The sequence below is a fragment of the Microcaecilia unicolor genome, chromosome 5 (genome assembly GCF_901765095.1).
Source record: "Microcaecilia unicolor chromosome 5, aMicUni1.1, whole genome shotgun sequence".
Lineage (NCBI taxonomy): Eukaryota > Metazoa > Chordata > Amphibia > Gymnophiona > Siphonopidae > Microcaecilia > Microcaecilia unicolor.
Window position 1 is genome coordinate 167622875 of NC_044035.1, and position 26649 is coordinate 167649523.

The following is a 26649-nucleotide window of genomic DNA, read 5'->3' on the forward strand; positions in this document are numbered from 1 at the left end:
CAACTTGCGTACATTCAATACCACTTGCCTACCTTTGATGAATCCCACTTGTTCTTCCCCTAAAATAGCTGGTAAATGAGCTGACAGGCAATCTGCCAAAATTCTGGAGAGAAGTTTTATATTATCATTAATTAAAGAAATTGGCTTGTAGGAATCTGGAAGCCCTTGTAGGCCTATAAGGTTTTGAAAAAAATGCAGATTATCGCTTCATTCTCATTACTCAGAAATTTGATCCTGACTTACCATACTACAGCATAGTAATCTATCAATGGGCCTATTAATTGATTATGTAGGAGCTTGTAAAATTCACAGAGACACCTGTCCTGGCCCCAGTTCAGTTAACATCTTGGATGATTTTATTGTTGTCTGTATTTCTTTCATTTGTATTGGTGTATTTAAAAGATCTATAGGTTCTTGGGGCAATCGGAGCACCCTGATTTTTGTAAATAATAATTTGACTCCTGTTAGTCACTTTCGATTTGTTTAAAATAATCTAACAGCACAGCCACTATCTCTTCCACTTTATCTGTAATATCCCCTAAAGAATTTTGAAAGGTGATATGTCAGCCCTTCCCCATTTCTTCATCATTTGCGCTAATAGCTTCCCAGTTTTATAATTTGTGTTTTCTATATATTAATAAGGTGGTCGATCGTTTGTGAATCAAAGTGTTTAATGCCACTTGCTTAGAAATTAATTGCTCTTTAGTAACAGGGGATGGCATTTTAATATACTCTTTAGCCTCCCTCATTTTACATTCTAAATGTACTATACCTTGGGAGATACTTATTGTGTGCACTAGTGTAGGTAATATCATCCCTCAACTTCTTTTGCCATAGGCCAGAAGAGGGCAGAATTGTCCGTATGCTGTTTAAGACCTACAGATTCCTCTCATTTGTTGTTTAAGTACTTAGAGAAATCTTGATTTTGAAACAAATATGATGGAAACCTCCAACCACTAGACTTTAGATCTATCCATATTAAGGTGAGATCTGACACTTCTTTCTGGTCCTATCACAGCAGTCACTTGGAAATAAGGACCTCTTCACCAATATATAATCTGTCCCAGATAATGTGCCATTCACCCTAAACAAATGTGTGTAATCTCATTCTGTTGGATGAAGTAAGTGCCATGGATCTTCTAAATCCAAAGCTGTGCTAAAGTGTTGCAACTCCCCTGCTCTATCACGACTCCCCCACCCCTCCCCCAGGAGCAGCTCAGGCTAGCATCAGCTTCACTCACTGCATCAAGTGACCTTCCCCAGCTTATATATTTATAACATTTAAACAGTCTTTTTTGCAATTTTTTTATCTATGCAAATCAATTTCAAATTTGTAAAAGTTACCAAAGAATGAGCTGTGAGCTGGCTGAGCACTTATTTCAAACCCAACGAAGGCCACCATTTCATCATGCTTTCTGGCTTCCTCAGGGGTTTTATCTAACGTTCTTCAAATGTTCAAGCAAGCAGCAGCTCTTCTCTACAAAAAATGACAAAACTAAGTGAAAACTTCATTCTATAGACAAATTCTACTCACTGTTTGGGAAGGCTGCTCTCAGCAATGCTCATAGAGCTCTTTTGCACTGGTGTCCTAATTAAGCAAACACCTCAAGTTAAACAGCTGTAATTTCTTTTGAAAGACACCATTTCCTGGAGCTCCAGCTGCATGTGGCAGTGTGAGAATGGCCACCATTTTGCATGTTGCAAATCTATCCAGTGATATCTCCTCTCCCTCCCCCTGCCAACTGAGTGGGTCCCAGAGGGAGTAGGGATGGAGACCAGTGAAATCATGGCAGAAGCTGGAGGACAGCTAGAACAGGCTGTCCCCTGGCTCAGGTGTTTGCTTTTCCCACAGAGTTTTTACAGTTTTTGCGTCGGGCGTATGTTTTGCAGTAGTCATGCGGTGGCCTTATTGCTACTGTCTGCATTAGTCAGTGGGGAACTCGGATCCTGTGAAGAGGCAGAAGCTAGAGTCACAAAGGGGCTAGCAGGCCCATTTGATGGTGAGCTGAGAGCATTGGGATGACCACTAGCCTACTTGACCCCAGTGGGTCCCATAGAAGGACCTTAAAGGAGGGGATGGGGATGACCTAGTTGTGCTCCTCAGTACCTGTAGTGTGTTAAATTCCAGAAATTCCATTCTTTGTTTCAGCAGTGATTCAATATACTCACCACAGGTCAGGTTAAGTTACCTGTAGTCCTAGTTGCCTCCTAACTTCCACTTTTGTGAAAAGGAACTACATCTGCCCATCTCCATCTTCTAAAACCACTCTTGACTCTAAAGAAGCGTTGAAAAATTCAGAAGTTGCCAGAATTTATCTAAGTTCTTTCGTTTCCCTCAGATGTGTGATGACCCCTTTACATAAGAAATGATGGTAGATAGGCCATGGTCTATCCAATCTGCCCATCCATGCCATCTACTAATCTCTACTATCTCTCTCTGTATTAGGGATCCTCCTTGATTGTCTCATGATTTCTTGAATTCAGATCGTCTCCATCATCTTCACTGGGATGCTGTTCCACGTATCCTTCACCTTGTTCCCTCTCATTCCAGAGCTTCCTTTCAGTTGAAAGAGACTTGCCTCCTGTGTATTTATACTACAGAGGTTTTTAAATGTCTACCCTATCTCTCCTCTTCCATCTTTCTTCCAAAGTATACATACTGAGATCTCAAGTCTGTCTCCATATGTATTGACAAAGACCACTGATCACATTGCACCTGCATGAGTGGGAAAATGTGGGATATAAGCAACAAATAAATAAAATAAATAAATAAATTGGTAGCCATCCTCAGAGGCAGCTCTATCCTGCTACTTTTTGAAGGTTCAGTCTCCAGAATTGTACATGGTACTCTATATCAGTGCTTCTCAACCTGTGTGCTGGGGCACACTGATGTACCTTGGGAAAGTCCTTGGTGTATTTTGGTAGTGATAACCAGGGACATGTCTATGCATGGTCTCAGTGGGTCTCTTGCCTGTTCTTTATTGGACAGTGCACTGAACAGTTCTCTGCTCACCACTGCAGATCTAGGCAGCATGTAGGGAACAGAAAGGGAGGGGATGACTCTGCTTCCCTAATCTACCCCATCCTTCCTGTCACAAGTATATAAGGGGATGGCTATGATCGAAGGAGACACTGCAGAACAAAGATGAGTATCTACTCTAGCTACTTCAACCCCTTCTTCTAGAGTCCAAAATGCAACAGTTTAAAAGATGTGTACAGAAAAAAACCAGACGGGAAAAGTTAGTGGAGGGCTGTTCTTTGCCCTGCTGGGCAAGCTCCAGCCCCTCTTAAGGTTACTCCTGGCAGAATTCTGCTCCAAAATAAATTAAAATTGTGTGCAAAAAAATTTCAAAAATCTGCGCACAAAATTTGCAAATTCTGCAACATTCTGTTCACAAAATTTGCAAATTCTGTAAGTTTATTTGGCAGAATTTAACTAAGATTACAGCCCCCTCTCTCTCTGCACCCACACATAGCATTCCCCCTTTTTTTTTTTTTTCAAGCCCCCCTCTCTCCCTCCCTGCACCCACATACAACATCCCCCTTTTTTTGCAGCCCCCCACCCACAGCATCCCTTTTTTACAGCATTCCCCTCTTTATTTTTTTACAGCCTCTCCCTTCCCCAAACATGGCATTCCCCTTTTTTTTTTGTAGCACTCACCCTTGAGGGTAGGGGAGGAGGAGCTGCAGTGGAAGAACCTCTTCAGGGCATCAAAGAACCCTTTTCCTGCCCCACTACTGCTGCTATCGCTGGTGCCATGCTTTTTCCAAATGGCTGCCAAGAATTCAAGCGATAGTTTCTGCCATGTACTTGTGACCTGGATTGGCCACTATTGGAAAGAGGATACTGGCCTAGATGGACCATTGGTTAGACCCAGTATGGCTATTCTTATGTTCTTATCAGCGTTGCGGGCTCATTCTACATGGGCCATGGAGACATCCTGGGCAGAGTCATCTACTTTTTCTTTGGAAGACATTTGTAAGATGGCAACTTGGTCGACCCTGCATACTTTTGCACAGCATTGTTTGGATGTCACGGCTCTGGAGGATGCCTCCTTTGGCAGGTCGGTGCTGGTTGCGGGGGTGGCGTCTTCCCACCCAATGTGAGGACTACATTCCACAAGTATCTGGATTCATCTGCTGTTGATGCAAAGGAAGGAAAAGTTATGTTCTTGGCTAATAACTTTCTTTCCTTTAGTCAGCAAGTGAATCCAGAGCCCCCACCCTTGGCATTCGGAGTTTCAGCCAGATGGAAATGTTGCTTGTTTGTTTGTTGTTGTGTTCCGGTTAGGTTTATTTAAATGTTCTAGAGATTATTCTGAGAAGGGTATGTGGCTGTATTTTTGGCCTTTCTGCTTTACTGATCAATATACTGAAGGTCCAGGAGCAATACCGTCCTATAAGACAAGAGTTCAATACTCTCTAATGTCCACTTGCTGGTAGATGGTCCCAACCTACAAGTATATGGATTCATCTGCTGCAACTAAAGAAAAGAAAGTTATCAGGTAACAGTATAAATTTTCCTTACAAAAAGTCTATTTCTAGTTAACTATCTCCTCAGTCTTCTGAAAATCATTTGAGGCATTTGTCATTTCCATTCTTATTTGTATCAGCCCCCTCTGTGAACATCAAATAGAAATGTTAAGCAATTCTACATTGTCTTCCTCAGCTTCTAGATATTTTTCCCTTTCACCTCTGAGTCCATCATTTTTACATGTCTGTGAGTAACATCTCTCTCTCTCTCTCTCTCTCTCTCTCTCTCTCTCTCTCTCTCCCATTGGCATCTTTGCTTTTCTGACTACTTTGTCAGCTTCTCTTACCTTTTCCAGATGTTACTTCCTATTTTGTTCTTTCTGCAATCTTTTGTTTATAAATGCTAACCTTTTTCCTTCCTTTATCAGCTATTCCTTTAGAAAATCATTGTGGATTATTTTTTTCTCTCTTCATGTTTCTTTTTTTATCCTTTATCTTCTTGAAATGTTTTCCTCTGCTGTTTCTATTAACCTTACATTTTTCAATCCAGCTAATAACCCCTTGATGTACTTCTTCATCCTAAAAGCTGGCCTAACTCTCTAAGGCTAGCCACAGATGTATTAAGTTAATCCAATAAAAAGTTTCAGTTAAACTTGTTGGCTGATCCCTTATTTGTACAATTGTAACTCCAAACCATAAGGCAAGTTGTAATCTCAAGAAACAAATAACCATAGAAATACTAAAATGAGGAAGTAAAATACAACCACCTAGGTGAGTACCTGGGTTATTACAATAGAATTTGTGAAACCCAATTATCAGGAAAGGAAATGCCCCCTTTTCTTAGGGAGAGTGAAGGTAACAGAAGGGGCATGAGGAAGGGAAGCTGATGCTTTAATGGAAAGATAGAGGGTCCTAAAAGAATTTATGCTATAATGAAAGGAGCACAGGGAGTGGCGCTGGTGCTTATGGGACAACCTAATGTGAGGGTATCTGAAATAATGTGATGGATATGTATCCAGAATTTGGCTAAAGCAATTTGGTGTAACCACCATTGCTGTGACACCATTATGCCTGAGCTTGCACAGTGACAGTTGTTAAACTTACTGAGATTACTATTTAAACACTGAACGTTGATCTTTGATTTTAATTCTGGATGTTTTTTTCTTAGTTATGTACAGACAGGTTGCAGCTCTCTGAAGATGATTCTGCAGCGGTTCCTTCCTCTCATCACAGAGAGTCTTGCTGCGCCCCCTTCTGTGGGAGTGGATATTTCCAGGGAGGAGAGGTGAGAATACAGCATCCAGGCAGACTGGTCAGTCCATGCCCCTCCCCCTTTCTCCAATACTTCTCTAACCCAACCATGATTTTTCTGTGCAGAAAGATAGCAGTACCCCAGCACCTCTGACTTCCGTAATAAGTTTTACTCTTCAGACTGGGCTGGGAGAGAACATTCTGATAGTAGTAGAACTGGCTTATGTATCTAAGATTTGTGATACCTCATATATTATTCTGTACCTGTACAGAAAGCCCATTTACAAATGAAGACCTTGACATATAGAGCAGGTATGTGTTAAAGGTGATTATTAACATCCTCCTACTTCTCTCATTATTGCAAATCCAGTTGGTTCTCTGACAACAGGAACAAATTATCCCATGCGGGTTACCTTAACTAGCTTTGCACCTTGAGAGAATGCTGCCAGAACTTTCCAAAAGAAAGCTTCAAGCATATATGGACAGTTTTCCATGTGCTTCCAGATCTTTCTATCAGAGGACAACAGTGCATGCTGGACCACTATTACAGCTCTAGTTTTTTTGTTTTCTTTGGTTTTGTTTTGTTTTTTATTTTATGGGGTGTGTTTTTTTTTTTTTAACTTTCACCTTTTTAGGTACTTTGCCTGTATTGCGGTTGAACTTTTTGTTTTCTATCTTTAGTTCCCCTCAAGGCATTGTAGTAAAATTTTAACATTAGCAATTTATGATTAATGCCTTCAGGTCGTTTGGATTTTTTGTGTAGAAGGTTTTTCTGAGTTTTCACCTTTAACTATACTCTGATTTTTCTGCTAAGATATCTGAAAAGCAGGTAAGTAACTTCACCCCAAGCATGCTGAGATGTCTTGACCAGCCTTCACACCTAGTTCTGCCACTCGAAGACCTGGAAAACAGGAGTAGGAGAAATAATTTGAGATTTTGGGGTATTCCTGAAGGCCCTGAATTCCAGGACTGCAAGGCAGTTATTCAAAGGCTCTCTGCTTTGAATAGGGAAGCAGGAGTTGAGGCAACCCCACGAGACATTAAAATTGAATGGGCCCACAGCCATAGTGTGCTATCACAGTTTTGCCTTAAGAGGCGATTTTCTTGTCTGTGAGGAAGCAGAATCCCTTAACTTGGGAAACATAAGACATATCTGTTTTTGCAGATGTTTTGTCAATATCACTGCGCAAGCACCGTGAAATGAGAGGTATGTCACGGAGAAACTTGGAGCTGAGCAAGTGGGAGATAGCTGGTCTTTTCCTTTTGTACTATAATTCACAGTGATTGGAAATTGTACAGAGTAAACATCCAGGGAGTCTGCCTTGCCAGTGCTAAGATCACTTGGATGGTGAGATGGTGAAGAGGTGCCTGAAGTATACCAATCTAAACATTCCATTCCGCAAAAATGGCAGTGAGTTCCATGTGGCAAAAGCAGGCTCCATTCGTAGCAGAAGAAATCTGGCAAGGAGTATCAAGACGTTAAGTGACATGCTGAGTACTGTGTGATTTTGATTTTCTGTTGAGGTTTGTAGATTAGATGCTACATTGTGCCCTATTTGTCTTGGTAATATAAGAAGTTAATTTGTCCATTCTGGGTTGGATTCATGATATTTTACATTGCTGTATGCTGGCTCCTTGTTTTTGCATAACTTTCTATTTTGAATTAGACATTGTCCAAGGGGAGCAGGCTTTGTTTATAGTTGGCCTCTTTGAATTCCTTTTTCTGTATATGTATGTGCTCCCTGTGAGATCTTACTTCTCTGATCATGATATCATATTTAGGGATGTGCCTGGGTTGTTAGATCTTTCCACCTCACCTGATACTTTGGCATGGGGGTAGAGAGAAGGGAGGATGGGGATTTTTGGATGGGAGAAGGAGGGAGGGGAGTTATAGTGAGATTACAGTGTGAGTATCTATAATTATGACTAGTAATATGATTTTTTTACACTTTCTTTTCTATTATTATGACTGATGTTAAAGGTTGTTACTATTTAATGCAAAGGGTTTGAATGCTCCCTTTAAGCATAAATGCCTTCTAAGGGAGGCCAGTAGACTTGAGGCTACTGTGTCTCTTTCTCAGAAGACATATCTCAGAAGGTGGGATGAGCGACTACTAGTCTCCAAAACCTTCCCAAACTGCAAATTTTCTTCCCATCCATCTAAAAAAGTAGCTGAGGTTGGTATATTTTTTCAGGTAGAATTCAAGCCACAATAATAGACCAAGTCTCTGATCCAGAGGGAAGGTGTTTTATTTTTTAAGTTGATTTAGCTGGTACCATGTTTTGCTTTGGTTTATGCTCCTAATGATCACCAGAGGGATTTCCATGCTGTCTTGAAAGAAAAGATGATCAATATGAAGTGAACTACTGGATAATTGGAGGGGATTTTAACATTACTCTGTTCCCTCTACTAGGCAATACTGTCAAGGCTAAGTACCACAGGCAGGCTAGGCGTGCTCTGAAAGCTTTCTTAACCACATGGACCTTGTTGATATGTGGCATCATTTCCACCCATATTTGACTCCATTTACATTCTACTCTCCTGTCCATTGCTCATATTCAAGAATAGATTATTTTTGCACAATTACTTAGATATCACAAAGGTGGAGATTAGTTATAAATTGGTCTAATCATGCACCCATACAATTGACTTTTACATTGGGCCCTGGTGACAAGCCTATTAGATAATGATGATATGGTGGATCTCCATTAGGTGATACTGGAATATTTTGTTCATAACTCTCCAGATGCATCTATGGAGGCAGTATGAGATGGCTTTAAAGCCTATGTTATGGGGCACCTTAAGTGGGCTTCACGATTGAAACAAAGGCAACAGCAAGATCTGCAGCTGAGGCAAGAGAGCTTAGTGTGTGCAGCAATATTTCAGTAACCTCTCCCTCTAAATGTGGGCTAGATTGGATGCTCTTTGAGAAAAGCTTCAAACTCTGGGTTGATAAAATCCAACATGAGCTAGAACTCACTCGGAGAGCTTTTTGAGGAAGGTAATAAGGCCAATAGGTGTTAGTGTACCAGCTTAACCTGACCTCATGTGCACCTTTCTTTAGTCACCTTATTTTCTAATTCCTCTTACTCTCTTACCTATCTGTATGTCAACCATCTCTCTGACCTCATGTGCAACTTTCTTTAAATTAGTCACCTTACTTTCTAACTCCGCTTACTCTTACCTATGTATATGTTCCATCTTTTCTTATACCCTACACTGTCAATTAAAATGTTCTATTACATATTGTGTTGACATTGTAAGTAGTATGCTGTGCCATACTTTGTATTGTTATTTGAATATTTTTACTGCTGTAATTGTCTATTGCTCATGTTTAATTTATTCTTATTGTACACCGCCTTGAGTGAATTCCTTCAAGAAGGCGGTAAATAAATCCTAATAAATAAATAGTTGCAATCCAACATATCTTTAAGAGATTTGCACGAGAATTTGGTTTGCTGAACCTGCCCAAGTTACGGGGATGCTTCCTTCAATTTTGTCAATCACTATACACCTCAGAGATGTTGCCAGATCCAATTCAGGGCTCCCAGTATCTGGAAGCAGCCTGCTTTCCAATCTAGAACAGTTTAATAAGATCAGTAGATTCAGTTGCAGGAAGTTAAAGAAGCGATTTCTACTCTAAAATCTGGTAAATAATCTGGCTTTGATGGTCTCTGAGCTAAATTCTACAAAACATTTGTAGGGTACCTGGCTCCTGTACTGTCAAAAAATTTTAATAGTATTCTACATGGGGGGAAGCTGCCCCATCCATGCTAGCGGGCGGGAGTTATGCTAATTCCTAAACCGGAGAAAGACCCTACATCTTGTGGATCTTACCGTCCCATATCCTTTCTGAATCTAGACATTAAAATCCTAGCTAAAGTCTTAGCAAACAAGCTTAATGGGGTGATCGGAACCATAGTTGGGGAAGATCAGACAGGTTTTATACCTGGAATATCTACTCTTGATTTAATCTGGTTGTCTAAAGCTAAAAAAAAAAAAAAAAAAAATCACCATGACTCTCGTTGCTGTCGACGCTGAGAAAGTGTTCATGATGCAGACATTAGCTCATTTTGGTCTGGGTCCCCAATTTTAGGCTATTGATATCAGCTCTATATTCCTCCCCTACAGCAAGAATACAGGTTAATGGTGGGTATTCTAATCGGTTTACATTGTTTTTGCGTTAGTTGTGGATCTGCTTGTGGTAACAATGCGTAAGCACCAGAACATTAAGGGGATCAGCCTTGCGAATGAGGGATTAAAGTTACTTTATTTGCAGATGATATTCTACTAACTAACTATTTCGTCTCTTTCTCACATTCTTCAGGTGTTTCACGAATATCCCTTTTGGGCTTCAAAAACCAAACTGCTTAATCTCTTTGGACTCAGTCTTGAAGCTCAAAAATACTTTACCTTTTAGTTGGGCAAAAAATCATATTCAATATCTTGGGGTTAAGATTCCTGCAGATCTAAATTCAATATACTAATTAAACTATGGCAGGCTGCTTCCAGAGCTATCCTCTGCATTGGCATAGGCTCCATCAAACATGGGGTCATGTAGCAGTTTGTAAAATGATGCTAGTATCCAAATTTCTATACCTCTGCCAGACTCTTCTGTTAGACATATCTAGCTCCTGATTTGAAATTTTTACAAAAGAAAATGTTTGATTATATTTGGAGAAGATGCTCTCCTAGGATTGGTAGACGAGTATTGCAGTGCAGTAGAAGGGAGGGAGGACTGGGGGTTCCTCAATTTTCAAGTTACTTGGCAGCTCAATTATGGGTTCTGGTAGAATGGCACGACTCCGTGCCTAAAGCTTGAGTATGAATCCAAAGAAGAATGCTACCATATAATCAGTGGGCTAATTTAATATGGGAACCTAAACTACACCAGCTGCAGTTACAGGGAGCTTCGCCATACCTTGAGACACCTCAAATCTGTGTGAGTAAGGAGGGGCAGAATGGGGGATAAACAGCTATTAGTGGTATCCCCAGTATACTCACTTTTTATGTTTTCCCTACATTGGTATAAACATTTCTTGGGATCATAGGAGCAGTCTGGTATACGTTGTATAAGACCTATTTGAAAAGGGTATGCTTACATCCTATAAGCATTTGCGAACACAATATTCTGTCCCCTCTAGAGATTTTTTTGTACATATCTTCAGACTTAGTGCACTCTCTACTGGTTTGAGAGTGATTACAGCGAAAACTTGTACCTTTTGAGGAGATTCTTTGGTTGGGGCTTCACAAAAGAGGGGCGACCCTCTTATTAAACTGAGTATATGCGTAAGTGGGAAAGAGACCTAGGATCATTTATCAGATGATGAATAATCTGCTATACATATGTCTTTATCAGCTAACTTGATTGAACAAGGTCTCAAAATGTTGTACAGATCCTGTTTGTCTGTCTTTGTTTTCTCTGAAATGCTCTACCCTTTGCTGGATGGGGCTGCAGAGGTAGGGGTATGTATTTTCATTTATGGTGGGAGTGTCTTCTTGATCCAAACTTTTTGGATGTGTTCTCAATTACTATCAGAGATGCTACGGGTCTTGGTTCCTTCAGTCCCGAAGGTGTGTTTATTGCATTGGCAATTTCCTAGTCTCTTGGACTCCCAGTTCAAGGTGTTAACAGTATGTGTAGCAGTTCAGCAAAGAGAAGTAGCGAGATGCTGGACAACTGCCACCCTTCTTAATTTGCTGCAAATCAAATCAAAGCTGTGGCAAGCTTATTACAAATTGATTTCAATACATCATGGATGCCTGACAGCTTTGGAAAAGCAATGGGAATCCTTCACTACTTGGTACGAGTTGGACTCTTCTTCCGGACTGGGACATCTTTTTTTTTTTTTTCAAGAGGTTCTTTTTCTAGGCAATATTGCAGGGCAGAGACTTTTGATCTTGGCCCATATTTGGCTTTGAACAGCTACCAATTTTGTTGACTGGTTATATATAGATACTGGTTTGTAGACTTATTTATCTCACTGTATTATGGGGGGGGGGGGGGGGGGAGTGTTGTTTTTTTTTTCTTTTATATTGTATTCCATGGGTTCTATAAACTTTTCAAAAATTCCTTAAAAGTTTCAAATAGAAAAAAAAAAGAAGATACAAAATAAAAAAACACCGGTACACAGTTGTTCTACACACCAGTTTGCCCCAAAACATAGAAGAAACATATTTTTACAAATAATCCCATCCCTGTCCCCTCCCACATCCATCTACATTTCCATTCCCCTTCTTTTTTTTTTTTTTTAAATTTACAAGAAGTCTTTATTAACACGTGAAAAATTTACATACCAGAATGAAAGTACAACCATAGCGTTATAAAGTTGCTAATCATACCCAACAAACAGACATATTGTATACTTATTTCACCGCTAAGCATGTCGCAATTCTAGACTTCACATTTTTCAAAATATTTCCCCCCCCTACAAAGATCCCTTCCCCTTCTTGATGTAACACATTAGGTTTTCATGTTTATGTATAACCACAAAGCAAAAGTTGACTCCCAAACTGTAACCAACATACTTCATCTACCCCCACCCCCATCTCTCCCCCTTACTCCAGTCCCCAAGGTTTGAGGAAACTTACCCCATGCTTACTCACTCCACACTGTGCAAGCTGTGAAGTTGGTACACTAAACCTTTGACTCCAGCTCTGTTTTCTACTGTCTGTGTCTTACTGATATTAGGCTTTAAATTTTTTGTCCTGGATCTAAAGTATTGGTAAATATATATATGTATATAAGTATAAAATTATATATTTACCATTGTAATTGGTTTGTTTGTTTTTTTTAATTTTGAAACTGGAGTCTCCACAGCCTTGCTCTAACCTGTTATCCTGATGGAAGAACTGGCCCATACAGGACAGCCCTGCCCGCTCCCATTGTTCAAAGTCTTACCTTCTACCTGGATGAAGTTCCCTATTATGCTTAATTGGAATGTACCAAGAGTTTTTTTGCCCTCCATCAGGGTTTTTTTTTTTCATTTACTTCCAGATCTCCAGTGTTAAACATAGAAACATGACAGCAGATAAAGGCCAAATGGCCCATCCAGTCTGCCCATCCTCTGTAACCACTAACTTTTCCTTTTCCTAAGGAATCCCACGTGCTTATCCCATGCTTTCTTAAATTCTGACACAGTCCTCTTCTCCATGACCTCCACCGGGAGGCCGTTCCACACTTCCACCATCCTTTCTGTGAACGAATACTTTCTTAGATTCATCCTAAGCCTATTTCCTCTTCATCGTGTGCCCCCTCATTCCAGAGTTTTCCATCATTTGAAAAAGGCTCACTTCCTGTACATTAATGCCCCTGAGATATTTAAGCATCTCTATCATATCTCCTCTCTCTCTCCCTCCTCTCTTCCAGCGTATATATATTGAGGTTCATAAGCCTGTCCCTATATGTTTTATGTCCAAGACCGCTTACTGCATAAGAGGAGGACTTCCTGTCCACACAAAAGGAAGATTGGTGTACCTGAAAGCAGGACTTCTGGCCAGATTGCTGATGACCAAGCCAGTACCATCTGCTATCTTGAAATCGAGATCAAGAGCCCCCTGAAGACTCTGGCAACTGCTGTGGCTTTGTTTCCTCCAGTTCTTTCACCAAGTAACTGAGATCTCCAAATAGCCACTTACCCCAAAAGGGCAGTTTACCTAGACATGACTTCAATTCTTAAATCTGCCGCCCAATGCTGTAACCAGAGTTGCTGATGTGCCATGACAGCCAAAGACATACTTCAGGCCGTAACCCATAGCATTTGCCAAGTAGGCCAATCTTGCTTCCAGCTGAGCGTTATGGTGCCCATCCTGTGTTGCTGACTTCTGATGCAACTTCAGGCATTCTGTTGCCATGAATGAGCTGCACACTACCGCTTAAAGGTCCAAAGAGGCCACTTCAAAGGCTTGTTTCAGTAAGCCTTCTAGCTTTCTATCTTGTAGATTTTATAGGGCAATGCCCCCTTCCACCAGCAAGGTGGTCATCTTAGTCATCACCCTGGGAAGCTGCAGTTTCTTTCTCTGAAGAAACTAATGGGTAGAGGCGAGCCATGACTCTTCCCACTCTCAGCCCTTTCTCCGAGGACAAGCAGGCTGCTTGTTCTCACGACTGGGTGACGTCCGCGGCAGCCCCCACCAACCAGAAGAAGCTTCGCGGGCGGTCCGCACGCAGGGCACGCCCACCGCGCATGCGCGGCCGTCTTCCCGCCCGTGCGCGACCGTTCCCGCCAGTCTTGTTTTTTCCGCGCTGGAGAGAGTCGTGCGTCGCCGCTCTCTCTTGTCAGCCCCGGAAAACCGGTCGCGGCGTTTGCGAATTTCTTATTTTTTTGTTTCTGGTTCCCGCGAGTTCCGGACCTTTTTCTTTTCTTGTTAAAAAAAAAAAAAAAAAAGAGCGAACGCGCTTGTATTTTCCCTCGTTTTCTAGCGGGGGCATCGCGTTGCGGCCTTGTGGCCGCGTGGTCGATTTATTTTTCGAGGTGTGATTTACCGCCACCATCGACGACTTTAATTTCGCCGACGCGATTTTTCCGTCGATGTCCTCGAAGGTCCCGAGTGGATTTAAGAAGTGTGGTCAGTGCGGCCGGCCGATCTCGCAGACCGACACCCACGCTTGGTGCCTCCAGTGCCTCGGGCCGGAGCACAATATCAAGTCGTGTTCTTTGTGTCTTGGTCTCCGGAAACGGACTCAGGTTGCAAGGCAAGTTCTTCGGGACCGTCTTTTTGGAACTTGCGCCGGCCCCTCGACGTCAACCTCGACGGTACCGGTATCGATGTCCGCGAAATCGGCACCGATGGCATCGACCCCAGGAGTACAGGTCCCGTCGGCCCGCCGGTCCTCCGGTGATGGTAGGGGTAAGAGGCCGCGTGGGCAATCGGTCCCGGTCACTCCCTCTGCCCATGGCCCTCGGGACCGAACCCTGTCTGACCCGGCCCCTCGAGACCGAGGGGGATCGACCTCCTCTTCAGTTCCACCGGGCGCCAATGACAGGCACCGCAAAAAAACAGAAAAAGCACCGTCATCGGTCCCCATCGGTGCACCCGGCCCTCGGTGCCGGCGAGGAGTCGACGCCGAAGCGTCCGCGTCGAGAGGAGATGTCCCCCTCGGTAGTGGAGGTACCGACGCGTCAGGGTCCCAACACTTCGGTGCAGTCTCCTGGACCCGAGCAGCTTCCGGCACCGACGTCTTTCCCGACAGCGGGCTTGGACGAGTGCCTCCGAGCCATCCTTCCGGGGATCCTGGAAGGGCTGATGCGCCAGGCTGTGCCGGCGCCGGGGGTGCTTGCGCCTTCGGCACCGTTGACTGTGGCGCCGGCGAGCTCTAGCCCGGTGCCGAGGCCTTTGACACCGCCGCCGCTTGCGGCGCCGGTCTCGACCGCCACGCAGGTGGAGTCCCCGTCGACGTCGATGGAGGGAGCTTCGTCCCCGCCGGCGCGGGAGTCCACCGCTCGACGACACCGAGGCCTCGGTGCGTCGACGTTGAGCCGGGCCCGGTTAAGGACTCAGCTGCATGAGCTTATGTCCGATACCGAGGAAGAGGAGGACCCCAGATATTTCTCCTCAGAGGAGTCTGTGGGCCTCCCCTCTGACTCCACGCCTTCACCGGAGAGGAAGCTCTCGCCTCCTGAGAGCCTCTCCTTTGCCTCCTTTGTTAGGGATATGTCTATATGCATTCCCTTCCCCGTGGTCTCTGTGGACGAGCCGAGGGCTGAGATGCTCGAGGTCCTCGACTATCCATCACCACCTAGAGAGTCCTCCACGGTGCCGTTGCACAATGTCCTCAAAGAGACACTGCTTCGGAACTGGATGAGACCATTATCTAATCCCACCATTCCCAAGAAAGCAGAGTCCCAGTACAGAATCCACTCGGACCCAGAGTTAATGCGGCCCCAATTGCCCCATGACTCGGCGGTCGTGGATTCTGCTCTCAAGAGGGCACGGAGTTCGAGGGATACCGCCTCGGCGCCCCCGGGGCGGGAGTCTCGCACTCTGGACTTGTTTGGGAGGGAGGCCTACCAATCTTCCATGCTCGTGACCCGCATCCAATCTTACCAGCTCTACACGAGCATACACATGCGGAACACTGTGAAGCAACTGGCGGACCTGGTTGATAAGCTCCCGCCGGAGCAGTCCAGGCCTTATCAGGAGGTGGTCAGGCAGCTGAAGGCGTGCAGAAAGTTCCTGTCCAGGGGTATCTATGACACCTGTGACGTGGCATCTCGTGCTGCGGCCCAAGGTATAGTGATGCGCAGGCTCTCATGGCTGCGTGCCTCTGACCTGGACAACCGAACCCAGCAGAGACTGGCCGACGTCCCTTGCCGGGAGGATAATATTTTTGGCGAGAAGGTCGAGCAGCTGGTGGACCAACTGCATCAGCGGGAAACCGCCCTCGACAAGCTCTCCCACCGGGCGCCTTCAGCATCCACCTCAGCAGGTGGACGTTTTTCCCGGGCCCGGCAGGCTGCGCCCTATGCTTTTGCCAAGCGTAGGTACACCCAGCCGGCCCGAAGGCCTCGACAGGCACAGGGACAGCCCCAGCGCGCTTGTTCTCGTCAACAGCGTGCGCCTAAGCAGCCCCCTGTGCCTCCACAGCAAAAGCCGGGGACGGGCTTTTGACTGGATCCATGGGAACATAGCCGCCCTCAAAGTGTCCGTGCCGGACGATCTGCCGGTCGGAGGGAGGTTAAAATTTTTTCACCAAAAGTGGCCTCTCATAACCTCCGACCAGTGGGTTCTCCAAATAGTGCGGTGCGGATACGCCCTGAATTTGGCCTCCCTTCCACCAAATTGTCCTCCGGGAGCTCAATCCTTCAGCTCCCATCACAAGCAGGTACTTGCAGAGGAACTCTCCGCCCTTCTCAGCGCCAATGCGGTCGAGCCCATACCACCCGGGCAGGAAGGGCAGGGATTCTATTCCAGGTACTTCCTTGTGGAAAAGAAAACAGGGGGGATGCGCCCCATCCTAGACCTGAGAGGCCTGAACAAATTCCTGGTCAAAGAAAAGTTCAGGATGCTTTCCTCGGGCACCCTTCTGCCAATGATTCAGAAAAACAATTGGCTATGTTCCCTGGATTTAAAGGACGCATACACTCACATCCCGATACTGCCAGCTCACAGACAGTATCTCAGATTCCGCCTGGGCGCACGGCACTTTCAGTATTGTGTGCTGCCCTTTGGGCTCGCCTCTGCCCCACGGGTGTTTACAAAGTGCCTCGTGGTGGTGGCGGCGTATCTACGCAAGCTGGGAGTGCACATGTTCCCATATCTCGACGATTGGCTGGTCAAGAACACCTCGGAGGCAGGAGCCCTCCGGTCCATGCAGTGCACTATTCAACTCTTGGAGCTGCTGGGGTTTGTGATAAATTACCCAAAGTCCCATCTCCGGCCAACCCAGTCTCTGGAATTCATAGGAGCTCTGCTGGATACCCAGACGGCTTGGGCCTTCCTTCCCGAAGCGAGGGCCAACAACCTCCTGTCCCTGGCTTCGCAGACCAGAGCGTCTCAGCAGGTCACAGCTCAGCAGATGTTGAGACTTCTGGGTCATATGGCCTCCACAGTCCATGTGACTCCCATGGCTCGTCTTCACATGAGATCTGCTCAATGGACCCTAGCTTCCCAGTGGTTCCAAGCCGCCTGGAATCTAGAGGATGTCATCCGCCTCTCCACCAGTTGCCGCACTTCACTGCTCTGGTGGACCATTCGGACCAATTTGACCCTGGGACGTCCATTCCAAATTCCACAGCCCACGAAAGTGCTGACGAAGGATGCATCTCGCCTGGGGTGGGGAGCTCATGTCGATGGGCTCCACACCCAGGGTCTGTGGTCCCTCCAGGAAAAGGATCTGCAGATCAACCTCCTGGAGCTCCGAGCGATCTGGAACGCACTGAAGGCTTTCAGAGATCGGCTGTCCTGCCAAATTATCCAAATTCGGACAGACAATCAGGTTGCAATGTATTACACCAACAAGCAGGGGGGCACCGGATCTCGCCCCCTGTGTCAGGAAGCCGTCGGGATGTGGCATTGGGCCTGCCAGTTCGGCATGCTTCTCCAAGCCACATACCTGGCAGGCGTAAACAACAGTCTGGCCGACAGACTGAGCAGAGTCATGCAACCGCACGAGTGGTCGATCCATTCCAGAGTGGTACGCAAGATCTTCCGAGAGTGGGGCACTCCCTCGGTGGACCTTTTCGCCTCTCAGACCAACCACAAGCTGCCTCTGTTCTGTTCCAGACTTCAGGCACACGGCAGGCTAGCGTCGGATGCTTTTCTCCTTCATTGGGGGACCGGCCTCCTGTATGCTTATCCTCACGTACCTTTGGTGGGGAAGACCTTACTGAAGCTCGAGCAAGACCGCGGCACCATGATTCTGATAGCGCCCTTATGGCCCCGTCAGATCTGGTTCCCTCTTCTTCTGGAGTTGTCCTCAGAAGAACCGTGGAGATTGGAGTGTTTTCCGACTCTCATTTCGCAGAACGACGGAGCGTTGCTGCACCCCAACCTTCAGTCCCTGGCTCTCACGGCGTGGATGTTGAGGGCGTAGACTTCACTGCGTTGGGTCTGTCTGAGGGTGTCTCCCGTGTCTTGCTTGCCTCTAGGAAGGATTCCACTAAAAAGAGTTACTTTTTCAAGTGGAGGAGGTTTGTCGTTTGGTGTGAGAGCAAGGCCCTAGAACCTCGTTCTTGCCCTGCACAGAACCTGCTTGAATACCTTCTGCACTTATCAGAGTCTGGTCTCAAGACCAACTCAGTAAGGAATCACCTTAGTGCGGTTAGTGCTTACCATTATCGTGTGGAAGGTAAAGCCATCTCTGGAGAGCCTTTAGTCGTTCGATTCATGAGAGGCTTGCTTTTGTCAAAGCCCCCTATCAAGCCTCCTGCAGTGTCATGGGATCTCAACGTCGTCCTCACCCAGCTGATGAAACCTCCTTTTGAGCCACTGAATACCTGCCATCTGAAGTACTTGACCTGGAAGGTCATTTTCTTGGTGGCAGTTACTTCAGCTCATAGGGTCAGTGAGCTTCAAGCCCTGGTAGCTCATGCTCCATATACCAAATTTCATCACAACAGAGTAGTGCTCCGCACCCACCCAAAGTTCCTGCCGAAGGTGGTGTCGGAGTTCCATCTTAACCAGTCAATTGTCTTGCCAACATTCTTCCCCAGGCCACATACCCGCAACGTCAGTTGCACACATTGGACTGCAAGAGAGCATTGGCCTTCTACTTGGAGCGGACACAGCCCCACAGACAGTCCGCCCAATTGTTTGTTTCTTTCGACCCTAACAGGCTAGGGGTCGCTGTCGGGAAACGCACCGTCTCCAATTGGCTAGCAGATTGCATTTCCTTCACTTACGCCCAGGCTGGGCTGGCTCTTGAGGGTCATGTCATGGCTCATAGTGTTAGAGCCATGGCAGCGTCAGTGGCCCACTTGAAGTCAGCCACTATTGAAGAGATCTGCAAGGCTGCGACGTGGTCATCTGTCCACACATTCACATCACATTACTGCCTCCAGCAGGATACACGACGCGACAGTCGGTTTGGGCAGTCGGTGCTGCAGAATCTGTTTGGGGTGTAAATCCAACTCCACCCTCCAGGACCCGCATTTATTCTGTTCAGGCTGCACTCTCAGTTAGTTGTTCTTCGTAGGTCAATTTTCTGTTGTACCCTCGCCGTTGCGAGGTTCAATTGACCTGGGTTCTTGTTTTGAGTGAGCCTGAGAGCTAGGGATACCCCAGTCGTGAGAACAAGCAGCCTGCTTGTCCTCGGAGAAAGTGAATGATACATACCTGTAGCAGGTGTTCTCCGAGGACAGCAGGCTGATTGTTCTCACCTACCCTCCCTCCTCCCCTTTGGAGTTGCGTTTTCATCATTTTTGCTTGTCATTCAACTGGCGGGAACGGTCGCGCACGGGCGGGAAGACGGCCGCGCATGCGCGGTGGGCATGCCCTGCGTGCGGACCGCCCGCGAACCTTCTTCCGGTTAGTGGGGGCTGCCGCGGACGTCACCCAGTCGTGAGAACAATCAGCCTGTTGTCCTCGGAGAACACCTGCTACAGGTATGTATCATTCACTTTTCTGGTGAGACCCATTCTGCTGCAGTCAGATCCTGAATGGAAGCATTGGGAAGGCCTTAGATTGATGAAGATGGAACTCCTGACACTGAAGCAGAAGGCTTCTCAGGGAGAGCATTGCTAGTGCTTCAGAAATAAGAGTACTAAGCTCCTTTTTATGAAACAACCTCAGTACTTTTGGATCATCCCCCTCCTCAGGAGGGCACTCTCCCTCCTCTAATGGCTCCTTCACCAATGGCAGTTCTGAATAGATGAGACCACATCAGTTTAGGCTATCTCTGCCTCTCTCTCCCCATCTGCCCACTCCTGAAGGTCTAAATGAGATCTCTTAGGAGCTCAGAGGGGCAGCGGGGCGAGAAACTGAAGCACCTTGCAACAACTGACTGTCTCTGCTTCAGTAAACAGGCCTAGTGTATAAGAGCAATATAAACTCTGGAGAAAACAAAAAGATTCCGATGCAGCTGAATGCTTGGGCTCTGAGGCTGAGAAATGGTGTCTGTGCTTCATGCATGATCATACTGAGGCTGCTTCTCACTGCCATGTGGCCTCAACAAAAGGGCACCCATTCCCACGCTATCCTGCATCAAACTGTGCACCAGCCCTGCTGGAGAGACTGAAGACCCTGGCATATTCGGGTGCTGCCACTGACCACTTCTGCATCCCGTGGGATTCCCGGCTTGCATGCCCCGATGCCAGCTGATCCTACAGTGGAGGAGTGGCCTAGTGGTTAGAGTGGTGGACTTTGGTCCTGGGGAACTGGGTTCGATTCCCACTGCAGGCACAGGCAGCTCCTTGTGACTCTGGGCAAGTCACTTAACCCTCCACTGCCCCAGGCACAAATAAGTACCTGTATATAATATGTAAGCCGCATTGAACCTGCTATGAGTGGAAAAGCGCGGGGTACAAATGTAAGAAAAAAAAAACACTGCTTAACTGCCTCTGAGTTGCCATTCACCCCAACTGTCACAAGTGCAGCACAACGTGTCTCAAGCAGTGAGTCAGGATTCCTCCCCCGCACCAAATAGAAATTGAAGCCCTCCAAGCAATTCCGAGTCAAACTTTACTCACCACTGCTGGCTGCTCTCCCCCATGCTCACAGTCTCCACAAGTCTTACCAGAGATGTGAGAGGTTCAGGACTGATACTCTATCCCATGCTCTCCAGCAAACCTTTTTCCTTCTCCTTTATTTAAGGTTGTTGCACTGGAAAAGGAGAGCGCCACAGGAAACAGAGGTGAAGGGAGGGAAGAAATAAATTTACAGGTATCTGAAGACTTCCAGATATGATTGCAGACTCAAGCCACCCGCAAAGCTCTACTGGGGACCAGTAGACCAACTGGACCAGGAGCAAAGCACTCAGAACCAGAGGCTGAAAAGTGTGTCCATCCACCTGCTGGAGATAGAAAATACTGAGGAGCTGGACTGGATGCCAAGAGACGCCACAGCTCAGTTTTCAGTTCTCTATCTCCATCTCCACTATTTATGCTCGAGTTTGACAAAATTGATCTTCACCAGAGGTGTATTCCCATCTTTTTAAAGATAGTTACATATCAGTGGTGTATTGACACTTCATTCGACACATTCATCTGATATTGCAGTGTCATCTAAGCAGACTCCTGAGGCAGACACTTCGTCGAAACACTGTGCAATGTTGAGTCATCGTTGGCTTTTAGAATAAACACTGTTCAAGATATTGTCTGACTCCATCATCGTCTTTGTAAGTGTCTGGTTGGCTACACTACTTCCTTTGATCCTCCTACAGAACTATCTCACGGGTTCTGGAATAGTGAAAAGCTTTGAAGGCGTAAATACACATCAATAAAGATGAGCTGGTTGAGGAAAAGCCCATCGTCTGCTATTGAGATGGACATGGATTGTTGCTACTGTTTGAGTTTCTGCCAGGTACTTGTGACCTGGCTTGGTTGGAAACAGGATACTGGGCTAGATGGACCATTGGTCTGATCCAGTATTGTTATTCTTATGTTCTTGGAAAAAAGGTTTAAACAAGTTTCTGGTTGCCACCTCTTATTTCTGAAAATGAGTGATATCAGAAGGTATCTTCCATTAAAATCTGCTGGTTATTTTCAAATGACTCAAGCAGCCCACTGTTGGACAGGATGCTGAACTCACTGGACCATTGGTCTTGGCCCAGCATGGAACTTCTGTTCTTATTTGGATGCCAGTTCTCCAGGATTGCAAAGTTGTCCTGCAGTTCTTCATTATACTTATCTACTATAATAAAACTCACCCTCAACGTTCTGAAGACAACGTTCTGAAGTCACTCAGTCACTCACTGAAGGGTTCATGGATTCATGATGGTGAAGCCACAACACTGACCATGTCTCTCTGCCCCGCCCTCGCATGACGGACCAATCAGAAAAAACACCCTCAACATTCTGAAACACAAAGGACCATCACAACACCGTTCCCAGGCAACACTAGGCAACGTAAGACGGACCAATCAGAGGAAACTACGTGACAATAAGGGAGGAGCATTCCCCAGCAGAATGGCTCATTATCTGTGCAGCACGGAGAGCACAGAACCACTGCTGGAACGAGAGAAGAATATTCCTGCTGTGTGGGTATGTGCAAAAATAGACCGGGGGGGGGGGGGAATTTTTAAATGCATAATGCCAGTACTGAAGAGTGCCAGAGGGCCTATAGCACAGACTATATTTGGAATCGCTTGACATGGAGTCAGAGGAGCCGGAAAACAACGTGCCCGTCACCATCTGGGACGTGGGCGAACAGGACAAGATGAGGCCCAGCTGGAAGGATTACCCATGACCCAGCCAGCAGCAAACAGCGACCAAGGAAGGGGGAGGACTACTCCTTCCCTGCCTAGGAATCGCTGGAGACTGGCTGCCAAACTAACGAAACAACCGCACACCGACGCACCACCTCCATCATTCGAAAGGCATCTACTCTTTCTTCAACAGAAATGCAAACTAATAATACAAAACAAACAAAGAATACATGGTTTCTCAGGCGGCTGCAGGTAACTCCCCACCCCCTTACTCTTCCCCTTTTGCCGAAGTGGCCAAGGACGTGCCCAACCATCCCCAGCCTCAGGCAAGCTGTCTCCCACCTCGGGGATTCCCCGAGCACCCGGAAAAAGATGGCGCTGATTCCTGCAGCGCATAAATGTTCCAGCATTCCCCTGCAGCCATCCTGAAATGGACCAAACATACCGGATCCCCCCCCCCCGACGGCCCGAGACCGTGCTCTTCTCCCTTCCGCCAACTTAAAACAACCATCCCCGTCCTCATGCAAGCCGTCACCCACCTCCAGGATGCCCAGAACCCCAGCTTAATGGAAAAAGATGGCGCTGCTTCCAACAGCACATTTCTCTTCCAGCATTCCCCTACAGCAGCCCTGAAACGGCCAAAAATACCGACAGACAAAGAACGTGCTCCTCTACCTTCCGCCCATCTAAAACAACACTGCTGCCTCAGCACAACACAAAAAAAACATGGAAAAAAAAAAACACTCAACAAAGGCTGACCCCCCCTACAACCACATTTACATTTCACCAACAGAAAGACTCCCCTCCACAAACCTCCTTGACAGACAAAACCACACACATACAATACAACAGAAACACACCCTCAAAGCCACACACCAATCCAACCCACTTTGCCAGCACAGCACAGCACAACCCCCAAGCAAAAAACAAAACAAAAAAAGACACACATCAACAACCTGCATACACACCGCACCCTCACACACTCACACATACACACACACACACAAAATAACTCTGTGACACATACACACACACACACACACACAAAAAAAACACATGCTAGCGCCCGTTTCATTGGTTTCGGAAACGGGCCTTTTTTACTTGTGTTTTAATACTTTGAAATAATTTTGTGCCATTTGAAAATTTGATCACCATTTTCACTCCCTTTACTAGATCATTAATAAATACACTAAATACTGCCCCATTATAGATCCTTGGGGCACTCCAGTATTTACTTTCTCTTCATTGAAAAAAAAAATGACCACTTGCTCCTACTTTGTTTCCTGTCTTTTAACCCATTCACAGTCTGTACTGGCCTGCAGTGGCAGAAGAAAGTAAGTCTATTCTGGCTGATTTGTGGGAAAATGGGAAACACATGTTTTACTTGGTTTCTGTGCCGTGAACTTTACTGCCTTTGGCTGTAAGATGTTGAGGATCCTGAAGTGACTATTCAGAAGTCCATTATATACATTATGATGGGACATACTTCCTGGATTACAGGTAACCTATTTTGATGATAAGTGAGCTTACCTTCCTTCTGCCATTGGTGGGCAATATTTTTATTTTTTATTTCTGCATTTGTACCACACATTTTCCTGCCCATTTTCCTGCCTGTTGATAGGTTCAATGTGGTTTACAGGAGTTCAGAATAAATTGTTTACAGGTTAAGAGAACAATGATATATATGTATATATAAAAGAGTGAGGTGGGCTTGGATTCCAAGATGGCCGCACACATGTAGCAGCGCTGCAGACCGTGGTTTCCTGTTTGACATTATGCCGAAACGGAGAGGGAAAGCCTTGGTCCGAGCTCCCCCGACACTTACCCCTATTTCCAGTGGTCCAATGGACAGATTTACTTGGCCTGTGGGACAAGGCGTACAGGTTGGGAGCGATGCCGTAGGAGACGCTGCGGCTAAGGAGGGCACTATGGCGTATCCAGGTCTTGAAGTCAGCTTAAGCCCCAACGAAAGGACTCCACCCCCGCAACCTCAACGAATGAGCTCCCCCTCCCTGGAATCGGGAGGCCCCGTACCAGAAGGTGAAAGGGGAATCTCCCTGAGTGAAGCTCATACGGAACAGCAGACGAGGGAGTCCGAGGATCAGAGTTTACCCTCGGGCAGTAGCAGTTTGATTTCTCCTGAGGTAGGGGAAGCCACAGAATCGGGACAGGTCCTAGACCCGACGTTTGGAATGCCTCCTGGAATCCTAGTAAAGCCGGCAGAGGTAACCCTGAATTCATTGTGGGACTTAATGGCTCAGATGTTCCAAGCTTTCTTCAAACAAACTAACTTGGTGCTACAGAAATCAGTTGAGACTGATAGGAAAGTGGAGAAAAATGTTTTACAATTAAAGAATCTTGAAAAATGTTGTGAAACTATAGAAAAGAGGGTCTCTAAAGTTGAAAATACTCAAGTAACTATTATTAAAGATATATCAAACCTTAGAAATAAGGGAGAGATATATGAAAATTATATGAGAAGACACAACCTTAGATTTATGAATTTTCCAATGGTGAAGTTGATTAGTCCACTAGATATGTTAAAAAGGTATATGAAAGAAATTTTTGAAATATCGGAATCTAATTTTCCTTCATTTACCCAGTCTTATTACATTCCACAAAAAGAAAGACCCGCGCAAGAACAACAATTACCTTTGAATATAACAAACTTTCTTGAAACATGAATAACAGAGCAGACAACAACAGCAACTTTGGTTGCAGCTGTAGCACTGCTCCCGGACAAACAGTGGATATTTAGACTTTTCTTTCGAAATAAAGAGAAATTATTCTTGGGTCATAAAGTATTATTGTTCCCCGACGTTGCAAGGGATACCCAAAGGAAGAGGAAACAGTTCTTCTTATTAAAACCAGCCGTTTTACTTCTAGGAGGAACATTTTATTTGAAGTTCCCATGCAAATGCATTGTGAATTATAATTCCCTTAAATATGTGTTTACGGACCCGAGCCAGTTGTCAGCATTTGTGGCCTCAAAAAATGCCATTGGTGTTCAATGAAAGTAGCTTTGTTATAGTTCTGCTATATGCTAGGTTACCTTGGTTTTTTTTTCTTCCTTTTTCTCCCATTTTAATCTTGAAATCCCTTTAATGAGAACTTGAGTGTTATCACTTTATTAATGATGATTAGTTACTGTATATTATTACTTTGAAAAATTATGAGTTATAACACTTCTTATTTCAAGTGAATTCTTGGAAATGTATTTTGAAAATTTAAAATAAAAAAAAAGAGTGAGGTTTACAGTTTTCTTATATTTGTCAAGAAAGGTTTATGTTTGTTATAGGTAAGACTCGTCTATCTGTCCATTTTGTTATTATAGGAGCCCTGCGTTGTTAAGTTGGTTTGTCAGGAAGGAATTTTCTGAATAGATAGGCTTTCAGATGTTTTGAAACGGTTAGGTAGTTGTCTATGTATGTCAGGTCTTTCGGTATTGTATTCCAAAGTTTGGTGCAAATGTATGAGAAGCCTGTAGCATATGTTGATTTGTATTTGAGGCCTTTGCATCTTGAGAAAGTAGGGTGAGATAGGATCTCGCTGAGTTGCGTTGTGGATTGGTAGGTCTGTTAGGCTGGTCATGTAGCCTGGTGCGAAGCCGTAGATTATTCGGTATGCCAGGGAACAGATTTTGAAAGATATGCGTACTTTGATTGGTAGCCAGTGTATTTTTTGAAGTAAGGGGATAGATTTTTCATATGGTTTTTTCCTAGTATGAGTCTGGCTGCTGTGTTTTGTGCTGTTTGTAGTTTCGTTAGGATTTGGTCTTTTGCATCCTGCATAAATTCCATTACAATAGTCTGTATGGGCTAGGACCATGGTTTAGATCAGGGTGCAGAATTCATCTGTTGAGAAGTATTGTTTTAAGCGTTTGTTTCCACATTGTGTGAAAATTTTTCTTTGTGGTGTTTGCAGCCTGAATTTCAAGAGATAAGTTATGGTCTATGGTGATTCCTAGTCTTTTCAGATCCCCTGAGATAGGGAGAGATGATCCTTAGGCGTTGATGGTTGTGAAGCGTTCAGTGTTGTGTGGAGATAGAAACATAGAATCATGGTGGCAGGTAAGGGCCAAATGGCCCATCCAGTCTGCCCTTCCTCAGTAACCACTAGC

General features: G+C 45.3%; 1 protein-coding gene across 1 annotated transcript in view; it reads left to right on the forward strand.

Moving 5' to 3' along the window:
• The window catches only part of KATNB1 (katanin regulatory subunit B1), a 324176-nt gene that overhangs the window by 286275 nt on the left and 11252 nt on the right, over nt 1-26649 (forward strand). Inside the window, exon 20 of the mRNA XM_030203568.1 lies at nt 5642-5758. Within this exon, the coding sequence (XP_030059428.1) occupies nt 5642-5758 (117 nt within the window). The remainder of the gene's footprint in view (nt 1-5641; nt 5759-26649) is intronic.